Below are 15,867 nucleotides of genomic sequence, written 5' to 3' on the forward strand. Positions count from 1 at the left end.
AGCTTCGCTCTACAGCGTCGACACAACATGGGAATCAGCAGTTTACCGGTTACAAGTCACCGCTCGATTGGCGTAGAGCCAGACGCCAGGGGTTGCTTCTGATGGTGGGAGAGACCAACAGATTCACTGGACAGCTACTGCCCGCCTCAAACTGGACAGCCCCCAGCCAATAAGGTGCCGTCCCGCCACAGTTCGCTTGCTTTGCTGGGTGCGTAAGGCTTAAGGTACGTGAGTACCTGACAAGCGGACTGCAACTACTGCACCAAGAAATAACAATAGAAAACCAACAAGGAAACCTCCAATCCTCAAGCTAGGTACCTGGAATGTCCGGACCGTGCTGACTGGGCTTTCATATGATCTCCAGACAATGAGTGATGTACTAAATTACTTCAGTCATCAACGAGGAACTTGCAAGACTCCAGGTCGATATCGTCTCGCTACAGGGGACACGACTACCAGATTCCCGGTTCCTCAGAGAAACGAATTACACGTTTTTCTAGCAATGAAAGAGCGTCGAAGACGCCAGAGAGTTTGGTGTTTGATTCGCTGTCAGGAACACTCTGCTGGGGATGATAGAACCTGCCAACAAGGAAATGGAAGACTGATATCCCTCCGCCTCCACACCACAACCGGGCCTGTCTACCTCATCAGCGTTTACGCTCCCACACTAAGCGCCACCACAGATACCAAGGATGAGTTCTACGATGAGTTATACTCGCTCATGGACAAAATTCTTAAGGAAGAGAACTTGATTTTGCTGGGCGACTTCAAAGCTAGGGTGGGTGCTGACCATGACTCTTGGCTTTCCTGTCTTGGCAAGTTTGGCTTTGTAAAGATGAATGAGAACGGTCAGCGCCTGCTTGAGATGTGCTCGTACCACGACCTCGGCATCACCAATTCATTCTTTCAAACAAAGCCACAGCACAAAGTGCCTTAGAGGCATCCCCGTCTAAACACTGGCATCAGCTGGACTTGATCATTACAAGACGTTCTGCCATGAAGGGTATGCTTCTTACCCGTACCTTCCACAGCGCTGACAGAGACACCGACCATTCGCTGGTGTGCTGAAAAATGAAGATTCAGCCGTAGAAGATTCACCGCTCTAGGCAAGAGGGTAAACCACGCATTTGTGTGAGCAAAACGTCATATCCAGACAAGGCAGAAAAATTCATCTATGCTCTTTCCAAGACGTTTGATTCAGAACCTCCCAACGACAGTGCCATGGGATCACATCAGAGAGACTGTGTACAGCACAGCCACACGGGTTTTTGGTAAGAAGCAATCAATGAACTATGAATGGTTTGAGGCTAACTCCTCCACACTCATGCCAGCCATACAAGAGCTTCGCAGTGCTCACCTGCAGTACAAGTGATCACCCTGCCAGAAGACACTACAGGCATACAGGTCTACCAGAAGCAAAGTGCAGAGATTAGCACGGCAGTGTGCCAATGAATACTGGCTTCAGCTCTGTCAGAACATCCAGTCAGCAACACATATCGGAAACATCAGAGGCATGTACGATGGCATAAAGAAAGCAATGGGTCCCACGACGAAAGTGACAGCACCACTGGTCTGCCGCAGGCGATATTACCCACAACAAGGGCAAGCAGATGGAGCGTTGGGTGGAATCCACGTGATCAACGATGCCCTCAACACCATTGAAAACTTCCCTCTCATGGCCGAACTGGACGAGAAACCTACTGTAACCGAACTAAAGAAGGCTTTAGAGAAACTGTCCCTAGGTAAAGCCCCAGGGAAGGATGGCATCCCAGCAAAGTCATCAAGTGCGGCTGTAGCGTGTTGTTCACACACCTGCACGACCTCCTTGCCATTGCTGGGATGAAGGTGCAGTGTCTCAGGACATGAGAGACACCAACATCGTAACCCTTTACAAGAACAAGGGCGACAGAAGCGATTGCAACAACTACAGGGGCATATCCCTTCTCATCATCGTGGGTAAACTTTTCCCACACGTCATCCTGAACAGACTGCAGACGCTTGCTGACAGTGTGTATCCAGAGTCGCAGTGCGGGTTCCGCGAAGAGAGGTCCACAATCGACATGATCTTCTCCGTCTGGCAACTGCAGGAGAAATGCAGAGAACAACACAGACCCCTCTTTCTGGCCTTTATAAACCTCACCAAGGCGTTCGATCTGGTCAGCAGAGACGGACTCTTCACAATCCTAGCTAAAATTGGATGCCTTCCAAAGCTGCTAAGCATGATCCAGTCCTTCCACGATGACATGAAAGGCACAGTCCAGTACGATGGCTCAACATCCAGACCCTTTGACATCCGCGGTGGAGTTAAACAGGGCAGCGTCCTTGCCACCACGCTCTTCGACATCTTCTTCGCAGTCCTGCTCAAGCACGCCTTTGGTACGTCCACAGAAGGGATCTAACTGCACACGCGATCAGACGGCAGACTGTTCAACCTGGCACGACTGAAAGAAAAGAGCAAAGTGCGTGAAGCAACCATCAAGGACATGCTCTTCGCAGACAAGGCTGCTCTAGCCACTCACACAGAAGCTGAGCTACAGCGCCTGATGGACCGCTTTGGTAAAGCATGCGATGAGTTTGGGTTGACCATCAGCCCAAAGAAAACAAACGTGATTAAGGACGCGGGCTCCCCAGGCATCATCATCAATAACTACGAACTTGATGTGGTCAGTCAGTTCACGTACCTTGACTCTACCATCACAAACAACCTCCCGCTCGATGCTGAGCTCAACAAGCAGATCGAAAGGCATCAACAACTCTCTCCAGGTTGTCGCAGAGAGTGTAGAACAACAGCATGCTGACCCTGAACACTAAGATCTACAGGTACCGTGCTTGCGTGCTAAGCACTCTCCTGTACACCAGTGAAACCTGGACTCTGCATGCCTCACAAGAGAAAATAATGAGCGCCTTTCACATTCTATGCCTCCGACGCATACTCGGGATCACCTGGAGCCATCGAGTAACAAACAGCGAGATCCTTGAAGTGCCAAGATTCCCAGAATGGTCACATTCCTCCGCCAACGTCGCATCAGATGGCTGGGCCATGTACGTATGATGGCTGACGGGCGGATCCCCAAAGACATTCTTTATTCGAAACTTGCCTCTGGCAAAGGTCAATCGGACGGCCACATCTCCTCTTCAAGAGTGTCTGCAAGGGCGACATGAAAGCCCTTGACATCGATGTCAACACCTGGGAAGAGCTCGCTCTAGACAGGTGCAGCTGACGACATGTTCTGATCACTGGTCTGATTGCCGACGAGGACAAACTACTCTTGCAGACGATGCACAACCACCAACCGAGACATCTCTCATGGGCGCACTTCCTTCGTCTCTCGAGACTAACGGATGCCAATAACAATAGAACATTTAGGATTATCTGAGATTTAATTCACAATACTGAAAGAGCATCTAATATTCCCATAAAATTATTTGTTGATTTAAAAATACGTGTTGGATTTACTTCACTCTTTTACTAAGTTTAAGACCTAAGAGTCGTAACAACTTAAATACATAACTTCAGTCCCTAACATGGATGAAACAATTTATATCTCTGACATAAATCTGGATATAAGAATGCAGCTGATTCAGGTAGTATCACACGAACATAATGCGCAAGAAAACTGTAAAAGAATTAAGTTTGTATTTCAGATAAAATTGATATATATCCTTGAACGGTCAAAGATTATCACTGCAACAGGATTATGATTAAACGATCATGGGTCAATCTCTAACAAAGATATTAAATTTTAATATATATTATTTATACAAATTTATCATTCAATTTATCAATTTAATTTTTTTCCGAATAAACATTTTAAGACATAGTATGGAATCCCAAAAAGATCATTGTAACTATATATATATATATATATATATATATATATATATATATATATATATATATATATATATATATATATATATATATATATATATATATATATATAATGATATCTTTAATGTGTTGAAATAAACTTATCTGTTGATTATTTTATCTTTGTAATAGGATGCATGCAATTTTTCGTCGGACCCGGCAGATCTGAAAGTCATCGTCATGGACGTACAGGACAAGCCCCCGTTCTTTGTAGGGTTACCTTATTGGAAAAGTATATCCGAGGGAAATTACATGGTATTATAAAGAGTAATTAAATATAAAGTATACATGCTAACATTCGATTTGTATACGTTTGCGAAAAACAAATCTAACAAGGCTAAAGATCCTTCCTTCAAAAGTGCATGGAGAAATTGTCTAAACATTGGTAAATGTATCATGTTCATTAAAATCACCAAGAAAATAGAATGTTTGCAAATTCCCTATTGAACTTGGTCTTTCTTAGTGAGATTTCATAAGAGTTACCACTGTTAAACATGTACTCTATTTTAAGGCGTCAATTGTATAGAATTCTTCTAACGCATAATTCGATTACAGTCTCAGATGTGAGGAATCAAGGGCGAGTTTGGATTGAACGCTCGTGTGAGCTGCGAGATTTATGTGGGACAAGGACCCTTCTGTGATAAAATTATCGAATGTATGCATAAAGTGCTTTAGTATTTTATAGTGTGTTCCATCTAATTTTATTTAGATAGATCGGTATATAATTTTACCGATGTTTAAAAAACTACATGTTTAAAAAATCTACCAGAACTTTACCTGTGGAAAAGTTTGTGTCAAAGGGAATGTGAAAGAGCATTGGCTCAAGCAAAATTCAAAGAAAAACACTGTATTCTTTCATTAGCAAGAAACTCTATCATTACACAATCAAGCTGGAAACTGGTCCATGCTTTTTTAAATAGACATATCTACAGGAAACTCATTGTGTCATCTTTTTTTTTTTTGCTCTGTTTTCTTTCTTGTATGCAGAAAGTACCAACAATCGTGGATCAATAGCTCATTGTATTAAATTATTTGTGTTGTCGCCATTTTTAAATCTTATAATGATATCATTTCTTTATTATTAAAAAAATTTACATATTGTTGTACTTAAGGTTTTGGTTGATTCAGTGACCTTCTACATTCTTCTTGTCACAAACGTTGCCATAGTAAAATTGAACAAGAAGATTATAAAATTGTGTGCACTTTAGCTTTTATTGTCAATAATACTTATAACAACTACTCATAGCATCGTGTGTCGTCAAAGATAATAATGGTCGAAACCTAAAAGGCACTCTGTGCATATCACTAACATAACGTACAACTAAAACAAAATTATCATTACATATATTTAAAATTGAAGAAGTAATGACATACCATTTTGTCTTGGATTTTCTCTGAATTGCACCTGTTGCATTATTCAGATTGTTTAATCATTATAATAAATTTTAAAAGATACAACTGCTGACGAAGGAATTGCGAACGTTCAATTTACATCATCACACATATTATATAAGTGAGAATATTATATCATATGTCCGAATATGAACAAATTATTACGAAATTTAAAACATTCAATTTTCAGCATGAATTCGTGCTTCGAGTAACAGCGATCGATGGAGACCTTGGTATTTCAAACCCAATTTCCTACCTCTTTATTCCAAGTAAGTTTGTTTCAAGGGTGGAAAGATGGAAAAACAATATTTCTAAACGTCCATCTAAACACAAATAAAACAAGAAGGGTTTTCTCAAAAAGATTTAAAAGTTCTTAGCATGAGTATTCAATATGAAACAAAAAAGAAAAGAGTACTATTTTTACAATATTATTGTACCAAAGTAGTAACATATAAACTTAAAACCATGCAGTAATGTTCCTTTACTGGTGACGTTTTGACAAGTCAAGCCATAACCACCATGCACAAAGATATACAAGCTAGAAAACACATTAACCAACATAAAACTATGAAAAAGTAAGGTAAATTAAATCATACAAAATAGTCACGTTTGTAATTCAAAGTACACGTTTTCTAGATGCGACTAAAATAATGTTCTTACAAAACTATAACATTTCTGACTAATACTAATATAAACCAAACTGAATAGTATTTCCAGTCTCATTTATAAAGTCATCTACTGATATCTCTTCAAATGTAGATCCCTCAATCCTGCAAAATATTTCCATTTTTCTGTCATCTTAATTCAAAGCTATGCATATATGATACATCGAAAGGAATGTGTAAAATTGCAGACAATAACAGTATGTACTTCTTTGAAACAAAAACCGATAAGCGTGGCTCCTACAAGACAATGGGGAAAATGAAATTCAGCATATTTAACATCGTACAGTTGTATTGTTGTCAACAAATAGAATAAAGTGAGAGATGAATGTGTTCCTCTGCTCAGAGATATGCATGCATATATACATATGCATGATGTACGCTAGACGAATATACGGCGAACAGTACATTTTATTGATGACGGTTTGGAACGTTTGAGTATTAGATTCGTAACAAAATATTTAACTCATTTGTTTCGTTTTGTACATTTCCACTGTAATTTTATTATATTCTTTTATGTTTCAGACGACAGATTCTGCCAGGAACACTTTGCAATAAATGCATCGACGGGTGAAGTAGTAGTTGCAGGAAGAATTGACTGGGAAATGGATGAAGTGAAACGTATACATGGCGTTTGTAACTTCATAGTTGAGGTGAGATTTTTTTATATATACATAATTATCTAGTAATTTTAAACCTTAATATTGTGCTCCTAACAAATAAGATTTGAACTACTCGCTGAATTCAGCTCTTGTTCAAGGTTTAGGAAAATGGAAGTATTTAAAATGTTGCAATTTTATAATCTATGTGTTTGTCATGCTTTATATGGCTTATACAAATTTTTTTTAATGATTATCTTCCACTTGCTTCTTCTATCATTGAATTTGTATATTCGAATGATAAAAAAACTTGAATTATATAGTGCCCCTGGTATGCATATAAGGCCCGTATAAGTGTTATATTTACGAAAGTTAGCTCTTCGAACTATATATCTACCTAGCAGTTTCCTTGCCTTCTGCATTGGCATACACATGACGTATTGTGCACTGTTTTTTTCATCGATACAAATATGTAAACTGATTTCTAATCGATGAATTGAATAACATTCATAGAACTTGTGATAATAAAAACGTACCACCAATATGGATTACAAATAAATACAATGAAAATTATAATAAACTGTCCTGATCTACGCATGGGCAGTAGGCTGATCAGAGTATTGTCTTGCAGGCCAGAGAAATAGACAAGCATCCAGAGAATCAGAGAGGACAAACAGTGTCAAATGTAACCGTAACAGTGATTATACTGCAACCCAACACCCAGGCGCCACATATTGAAAGCCATCGAACTACCACAGGTAATGTTCGAAATGTAATATTTTACCGTGGTTATTACTTAATAATCTCATTCTTTTTATTTGATTTATGTCATCTTAATGTAGATTTTATTCATAGCTTCTCTTTCAGTGTAACATGAAACGTTTGCTACAAATAAATTGATGAAGTATGAGTGCATGAAATAAAGATGCAATATGTCTAATACGAGCAATATCTATTTAAAGTAAAACCTGAGTCAAGTCAAGAAGATTCCTTAATTCTGTACAGAATTTCGCTACATTCTTGGAAATAAATGCGTAAGCATAATCATTCGGATATTCAAAACAACGTTAGCAGGTTGTAAATCTAGCCTCTACGTCTGAGTATTTAAGGAATGGTTTCCAATTACTGATTTTTTAAAGTCATCATTGCACAAAGTCTTCAAGTTTCTGTATTTTAAATGCAGTGTTAACAATAATTTTATGATGTTTGTCACAATTGTAGATGCAGACTTATGCCAAAATTTATTATTATCAACTTTTTTATCTAAAAAATATATTCTAAATCACCTTATTGTATTATATAGTGCAATTTTATTTTAAAAAATATTCTTATTAATTAGTAACCAAGAAAAGCATATTTTCTGCTTCAGGTTTATATTAAGAAGGAAAATTGCAGTTGCTTCTCTACTGCATATAAGTGAAGCAATTTATCGCTCATTCAGTGGCGTTACTAGGGTTGGTGAGGTAACTCATGGTGTCCTCTCCATGGACCTCCTTCATGCACAAAAATTCAAACAGTTTATAGACAGTCACGTGCGGTAACTCACGTTGTCACCCCCATGGACTCCCTTCCTGCACAAAAATTCTAAACTTTATAGACAGTCATTTTGGTATCATCCCCTTTGATGGCGTCACCCTGTGCATCCCACCCCCCGCAACCCCCAGTGACGCCACTGCGCTCATTAAGTACCTTTCCATTTCAGCACTCTTATCGTCGGAGTAATACCTGAATTCCAGAGATTCGCCTTTCTTTTTCATCGTTTCTTCATAGCTTTTTTCTTAAATAGTCATTGTGAACAAAAATATTTTTGACAAGTTGCTGAAGGTACAATATTAGACTATATATGTTAAGCCTTTTTGTTGCAGTATCGATGAAACTGTGTATTTGATGGAACTATGTCAGTTTATAAACAAACGAGGACCAATTTACCACATCTTTATAAAAGTATTTGTTAGTATTTTACTTAATTTCTCCCGCTTCCGCGAAAATACCGTTGATTTCGGCGTTTACAGCTTCATGAAGATATTTTGTCGTCTTCTTCTCGGGTAAGGTTATTATATATTCTACATATTTTTTATTAACGATGATGAATGTATCTATTATAATTCGAGTATGATTCGTTTCTCATTATAATGTTTCTAAGGTGATTATCAACGATATATGTTACAGGTTGATACATTACTTTATATTTAGTCAACTGAATTGCATTGTAACGTAAAAATCGTATTTTAGATCCATTTTGCTGTACTGCTATTCCTACGACCTTTCATCCTGTCTGTTAAGATATCATTTAATGACTTGAAGTTGCACAGACTGAATACAAAAATGAGATTAAATGAAAAGTGCAACGTGTTTTTATGTATAAATCAGATTACTGTGGGCAAGAATGAACTATCGATTGGAACAACCCATCCTCAAAGTAAGATTTGTCTCTCATTATGTTTCTAAGACGACATTATGTTACTCCATGATATGCTATTGCGTTATGTAATAATGTCAGCTGAATTTCACTTTTAAAAAAAGTACAATTAAATTGGCTGGTTTAGCTCTACAGCTGTAATTCAGCTTTTTCATCTGGATGGAGAGTTTAGATAACAAGATATTGATGTACACAAGCGAATATAACAGGATATTTTAGTTTTAATATGGATGGTTTCTTGTAACCTAGGTTGGCTTAGACAAGAATGGGCAATAAGCTGAGCAAATATTCTTTCATATAACTTGAAGCATTAGAAATTTTAAAGAGATTTCATACCGTATATCCTTTGTCACTCTTCTGAATTTCATCTCAGACCTTCATAAATGTGGACAAAATGTGTCAATAAAGTTTATATAAGGACAAATATTCAAGAACTAAATAGAGAATCTAGAGATTATAGCAAATCTCTGACGTGGATTGCATACAATAGGAAGAAAACAAGTACATAAGATTATAAGACTATCCTCAGAACATGAGAGCGCTAAAATAACTGAAGACCATTGGAAGTTATGCTTCAAAACAGTTTAGATATATCGTTTCATGGCTTGACCAGTTGACAAATGCTGTGACTGCAGTACAATAGACATACAGTCTTCTCAACATATTCCAACAAACTGTATAGTGAATAAAAGCATCAGATTACGAGACAGCTAGACAAATCAATTTTAATTTAAATTTCCGATCTTAATTAGTTCTAAATAAAACATCCTATTCAAGTCATACGTCTAGTAAACGAAAGGCGAAGTAAAGAAACGAGATTTTGTATATACCTTCATCAGCTGTCTTCAGTAGCGGCCTTAGCGAGGTACGAAAGGTATCACCTAGAGATCTTATTTGTATTAGTAAATGTTATCGTGATTAGTTTTTGTTTTCATTGTTTTGTTTTCATTAAGTGTTACTGTATTGCAGTATGAGATTGGTATATCACAATACGGTTTAGGATGTATCGTTACACCCCTAAGACCATACCCTACTATACTATACTATACTATACTATACTATACTATAGGAGCAGAATAATTTGGACTACGATCGACCATGAAATGAAAACACATACACGGTCCGGAGAACCTGGGAAGTTAGTAACCTTTTACATGTTTTTATGTGCAATATCTCTTGGACCAATCTGTGTCCGTCTAACTGGTTGAATAGTGAGCAATTACGTCGGTCAATATGACTTTCAATGGAGAAAATAAGTGCCCTAGATGTAAAGTTTCATAGATTTGTAAATGGCAAGGTCTTATATGGAAAGTGCAGATATTGTATATCTCAGCAGCATAATGTGTAGACCAAACAAGAATATATGCTCATTACTAATGACTGTTTTAGCACTAGTTGTATTAGTATCACAATAGATTATGTGCACACTAAGTTGAATCATGTGTTGAAAGAATCGATTAAATACTGGTTTTCTGTGAAATCTCCTTAATATGGACTTCTATTTCCACCCGTTTTTCTGATTAAAGAGAATTCTTCGCTTAAAATCCCTGAGAAAAATTCGTTTCTAATAACTACAAATGTGAAGAAATCTTGATAAATCGACTACGAATTAACGAGAATATATATATATATATATATATATATATATATATATATATATATATATATATATATATATATATATATATATATATACCATGCGACATCTGTTTGAAGAGATAAATGATATTTTGTGTTCGAACGAAGTCACTTTCAATCCAAATAATTCATTTAGTTTCACTCCAACTAATTCATATAGACTTTGGGGTCAAAATGAGGCATGAGCAACCTGCGGTTTGTGACCTATTTACAATGTAGTGTGTTGCTTGAGAGATCGCTTATGCGGCTTCTGCACTGAAACAAGTTGCATGTGCTTGTTCTAAGCAATAGTTTCATGACACAATATTACCTATTAAGCCTGTCTCGTGCATATTCATGTCATGAACTTTATGCTTTGGCATTAGCATTATGCTTAAATCATTTCATTACAGTAAAGAACAACCCAGTTGGCAAAAGAGACTAGTACAGCAAATAGATTTCATACAACTTACAGAATATTGAAAATATGAAACCTATCAATCACCTCTAGAGACAATAGGTAATGGTTGTGCCCACGTGTTAATTCAATCAAGAAAGACAACAGGAAGTCAATATCATAAAACCAAATAAAAAAATCTGTTTCTCTTTTTGTTTCTTTTTGTTTCTTGTCTTTCCTGTATTTTAGTATAGTAAAGTAGTTAGAGCAACGTTGGACCATCAGTAGGAATACAAATTATCTTGGTAACTCAAAATTCGAAGTCTTTTATAAATAACTTATTTTAATCACAATGCTACCTCAAACAAAGCAAGTACAACGGTAAGAAACTGGGCCATTCATAAAGCTCTGTGATAGAATGTAATCTATATATCTTTATTGTGATCAGAAAACAACTTGCATGGACTTATTCTTGAGATCGAGTCCAAAACCATTCACAGGAAATGCTAAATTTGTTCTCTGAATAGTGCAAAATAATATGCTTTGTAGCTTAATGTTTATCAGAAATTGAATTTGTCAAGAAAGTAGCGAAATAAATGAAATTTAAATTGTCCCAGAAAATGTTCAAAAGTCGATAGAATTTACATGAGAACGGAAAGATAATATCCATATATTGCAAGCAAATGTTTTGTTTTTTTTTTTATAAATTGTTTGTACAATCCTGTACCAGTACATGCATTCATGGTTATAAGTTATCATCCTCTACACTGCAGAGCTAATATAGACTGGAGACCATTCCAGAACTATAGCGCGGAGAGCATTGCATAGCTAATATAGAGTGGAGAGTACTACGGAACTAATTTACGGTGAAGAACATTGAAGATCTCACACGGAGTGGAAAGCATGAATGGAGAGCATAGGAAGAGGGTGTTCTACTAAGGCCAGAAAAAAGATATCTTACCTAGGTAAGTTTCAGCCCATTGTTATGTTCATCAACATGTATAAGGACTTAGTACATAAATATACAATCAGGAGTGGTTGTCTTTTAGAATCCTAGTAGCATTGGTATTAATGACAATCCTACATAATAATCAAAATTATTCGATTATTTTTCTTTACTTCAAAGCTGACTCAGTTTTTATCCACGTCATCTGCATAGTGAGTTTTATGAGATGGGGCATAAGTAAACGGAACAACGCGCAGCATGAAGTGTTTGGTATTACCAGTGATATTTGTAGGATATGTTCTCGGACATATTTATACATAAACCATCTGGAACAAATATTTTTGTATAATTTTAAAATTCTAAATCAACGCAGAATATTATCAATGTTATAATGCCTAGAAACAACAAATATTCAGAGTTTGAATGCATGGTTTTGATACACTGGTTGATTGATTGGTTGATGGAATTAAAATAGTAAAACATCTAGATATTTGATGCCTTGTTATTTAATGTAAATTTAAAGCAATTTTTACCTTTTACAATTCTGTCATCTTTTTCAGAGACTGGCCAATTTACTAGATAGAATATGACGACATTAATGGCTGATAAGATGTTCCTAACCACGCCTTTAAGTTGAGAATTCAAGCAGATTGCTTGTAGAGACATATATTCATAGTTCCTCTTTGCAGAAGAAAATCAACATATGAGATAGTGTTTTCTATATAATGATACCTATAGAACGAATGAGATGGTGACATTGATACTGGTATATAGTTACACATTTTTATCAAGCTTTTGTGCGAAACCATTTAGATATGGAACAATCGCGTCATGTGACACAGAAAACTAAAAAAATGGTTCATAGCACCAGAAAGGAGTTACCTGTGTTTTCATGAAACTTATTTGTTTGTACAATATTTGTAAACACTGGCTAAAAGAGTTCTGTTATTTATTTCTTGAAATTCCTTGTTGGTTTATATAGCTCTTTGTAATTATATGAATTTATATTCATATTTCAGGCTTCTAGAAACCATGAAGTTTCAGAAGACTAATTACAGATAATAACCGCTCTTTGCTTCACTACAACAAAGCATGCATTTTTTTACACTAAAAGATTCATGCAGTATGTAAACTACAGCCATTCAAGCGAAATGTACACTACTACAGTGTGTACTTTATTTTCAAGCCCATCTCATCACGAATCCTGTTAAATAAACTCTTGAATTCTACTAAAACTCATTTTCGTCCAAGAGACATTTTTTTAATCAGCAAAAAGTATTTTTAATGAGTTGTTTTGTGACAAACTTACAGACCATAATGAGATAGGCATTTAAATGAAAACCCGGCAAATCTCTCATAAACTTCAAACAACATCCATTGGAATACTGCCATAATAGCTATGTTTATACATCTATCGTGTGAAATTAGGCACAACGGTACAATTTACGCAGATCTGTTGAATGAAATGGAAAGTAAAACTCTTAATGCGTCTTGAACTAACAGACACAGATTTTTATATTTATGTTTACTTCGTTTTGGGCTCTTTTGCAATTAAAGAGAATAAAACATTTTGTTGTTTTTATAATCAAGTTAAATGAATGTGGTGCTTTTTTTAACGTATATGCCACAAGCAACAAATAAATGTTCTAAATAATACATTTACTTTAAGAGCAAACCTAATTGCACTTCACGGTATAAGCATTTGATAAATTGCATGACTCTCGTATGCTTTGTAGAAAGTGTGTTCATTATTGGCATGCATATTGCCTTTTAAGTACATAATACACTGTTGAAATCAACGTACACAACTGTTATGTATATGGCCTTGACTGACGATAAATAAGACAACTAGAATTAATCGAGATTTAACACCCTCTGAAATCCGTTGTGCCCTGAAAACATATATGAATATTACTCATGAGTGGACGTTTTAATATAGTTCTTGTACAAAGTGCTAAACAGGAACAATACTTATGTTAATGATCAATTATAGACATTTCGCTCCACGTAGAATTTGTCTCGCAAACGTTGAAGGAATATGCCACAATATTAAAATATGTTGTTGTTGTTGTTGTAGGGTTTAACGCCATTTTTCAGCACAAGATAGGCTATACATAGCGCCCAGTATAATTGGTGGAGGAAGAACCCTGGAAAACCCCGGGAAGAACCACCGACCCACGAGAAGCTACTGGCAGGTTTTCTCACGTACCAACGTTAGCCGAGGCTGAGATATTAAAATATAAATGGACGTGAATGTAGAATGATTTGAAAGTATATTAGACCAATAGATGTTGAATGTGGGGCTACTTTTAATAAATTCTGGGCGTTAGTGCATCTTGAGTGACTTCAGCAATGGATTGTAGTGTCCTGATTCCTTTATGGGTGTACCATTTGTACAAATTTAATGCTTAAGTATGAAATACGTCTAACTCACAATCGTCTAGCCACTCCCAACACACACACACACACATACACTTACCGAATAGGTACAACAGGAGCCATTGCCAGTTTAATATCAGATATGGTTTTGCTGCATGTTTCTAAAAGAATATTATATTACATCACAACCTATATCAATAATGTGATTGGAGAATTACGAGGCCAGTGTCAAACAGCGTGTGGCAATGGTCTTGACAAGAAAAAGGATATTAAAATATATTTTATGTTATATATATTTGCTTTAATTTATATTTGATTTAATTTAATTGTTTGTAAGTTTTCTAAATGTATTTTTAATGTCAAAATAATGTAATTTTGTTTACTATGAATTTGATATTTTCCAAAATTTAGTTTGACCTTAGAGTTAATAGTAAACACAGAACTATGTATTTTATGTTGACCTAGTTCCCTGTCCTTAATTCAGAAATCTCTGAGATAAGTAAACAGCTTCTTCTATCTTATTCATTGAGTAAAATTATTTGTTTTTGTCAAAATCATACTGGGACTACGTGTTTTCAGACATAAATAATTATCGAAGCTTATGGAAAGTTGTCCCTCATCCGGGAATCTGTTTTGCGTTTCAAGTTAATGTATAATCTTTGCTTATAGAGCTATTTCGTCAGTTGGGGGGGCTTTTCCTTTACACTGGAAAGAGTGTGGTTGTGACCATTTTGGGAATTACATTTTAATTTTTATTCAAAAAAAGATTAATTCTTTCTCCTGGAAATATTTGAGTGCTCATACAGAATTCTTGGACAAAGACATTTATTTAAATTTATTCTGAAATTCAAACACCGGAATGTTATTGACTGTAGAATAAAAAAGAACTGTAGACGATATTGTATCATAAAGGCTACAGTATACGTCATCGCCCTCCATTTTGAATTCTTCGTCAAAGCTTGCTGTTTTCACTCTTTCGTTTGTTACTGTTTATTCGAACCTAAACAAGTAACATAAAATTATATTGAACAGTAAATTTATATTAAGTAAATCAACTAAACAACTCATGAATGCCACTGTGTACTAAATGGAGCCAAAAGAATGAAATACATGATTACCGGCATATCAACAATTCTTATATTGATTACTTATCAATCATTTGCACAAATCACATGCAATAAATTATTACTATATGAAGTGCTGCACCATACAAGTTAGGATCAGTACAACTAATTATATCCACACAATAAAGCCCAAGGACACAATCTACATTCTCAGTTACGTAATTTTAATTATAATAAGAGATATTTTAGTTATAGATTGTACCTCTTTTGTAAGAAATCGTAATTTCTAATGCTGCGCGAGTAATCATGTGTGTGTGTGTGTGTGTGTGTGTGTGATTTCAAAAGGCCTATCTTCATACAAAATTTATATATATATATATATATATATATATATATATATATATATATATATATATATATATATATATATATATGTATATATATTAAGGATTCTCTCAAATTTGGTGTCACTAAAGTTTAGAATATTATGTCCTTCCCTTATAAAAACAAAAGATATCCTG

At 35.7% G+C, this 15,867-nt stretch overlaps 1 protein-coding gene across 2 annotated transcripts in view; it reads left to right on the forward strand.

The window, feature by feature from the left end:
• LOC149802985 (cadherin-related family member 1-like) overlaps positions 1-15,248 on the forward strand; it is a 53,196-nt gene extending 37,948 nt beyond the window's left edge. Inside the window, exons 10-16 of one of the 2 annotated variants that reach the window (XM_089952517.1) lie at positions 4,004-4,126; positions 5,454-5,532; positions 6,451-6,578; positions 7,156-8,943; positions 10,013-10,081; positions 11,731-11,922; positions 12,464-15,248. In XM_089952517.1, the coding sequence (XP_089808643.1) occupies positions 4,004-4,126; positions 5,454-5,532; positions 6,451-6,578; positions 7,156-7,401 (576 nt within the window). In that variant the 3' untranslated portion in view covers positions 7,402-8,943; positions 10,013-10,081; positions 11,731-11,922; positions 12,464-15,248. Of the gene's footprint in view, positions 1-4,003; positions 4,127-5,453; positions 5,533-6,450; positions 6,579-7,155; positions 10,082-11,730; positions 11,923-12,463 lie in introns of both variants that reach the window. The other variant, XM_089952516.1, reaches the window with a different exon arrangement.
• The last annotated feature ends 619 nt before the right edge of the window (positions 15,249-15,867 follow it).

Source organism: Sinohyriopsis cumingii, chromosome 3 (assembly GCF_028554795.1).
Source record: "Sinohyriopsis cumingii isolate HCF-2022 chromosome 3, ASM2855479v2, whole genome shotgun sequence".
NCBI classification, from domain to species: domain Eukaryota; kingdom Metazoa; phylum Mollusca; class Bivalvia; order Unionida; family Unionidae; genus Sinohyriopsis; species Sinohyriopsis cumingii.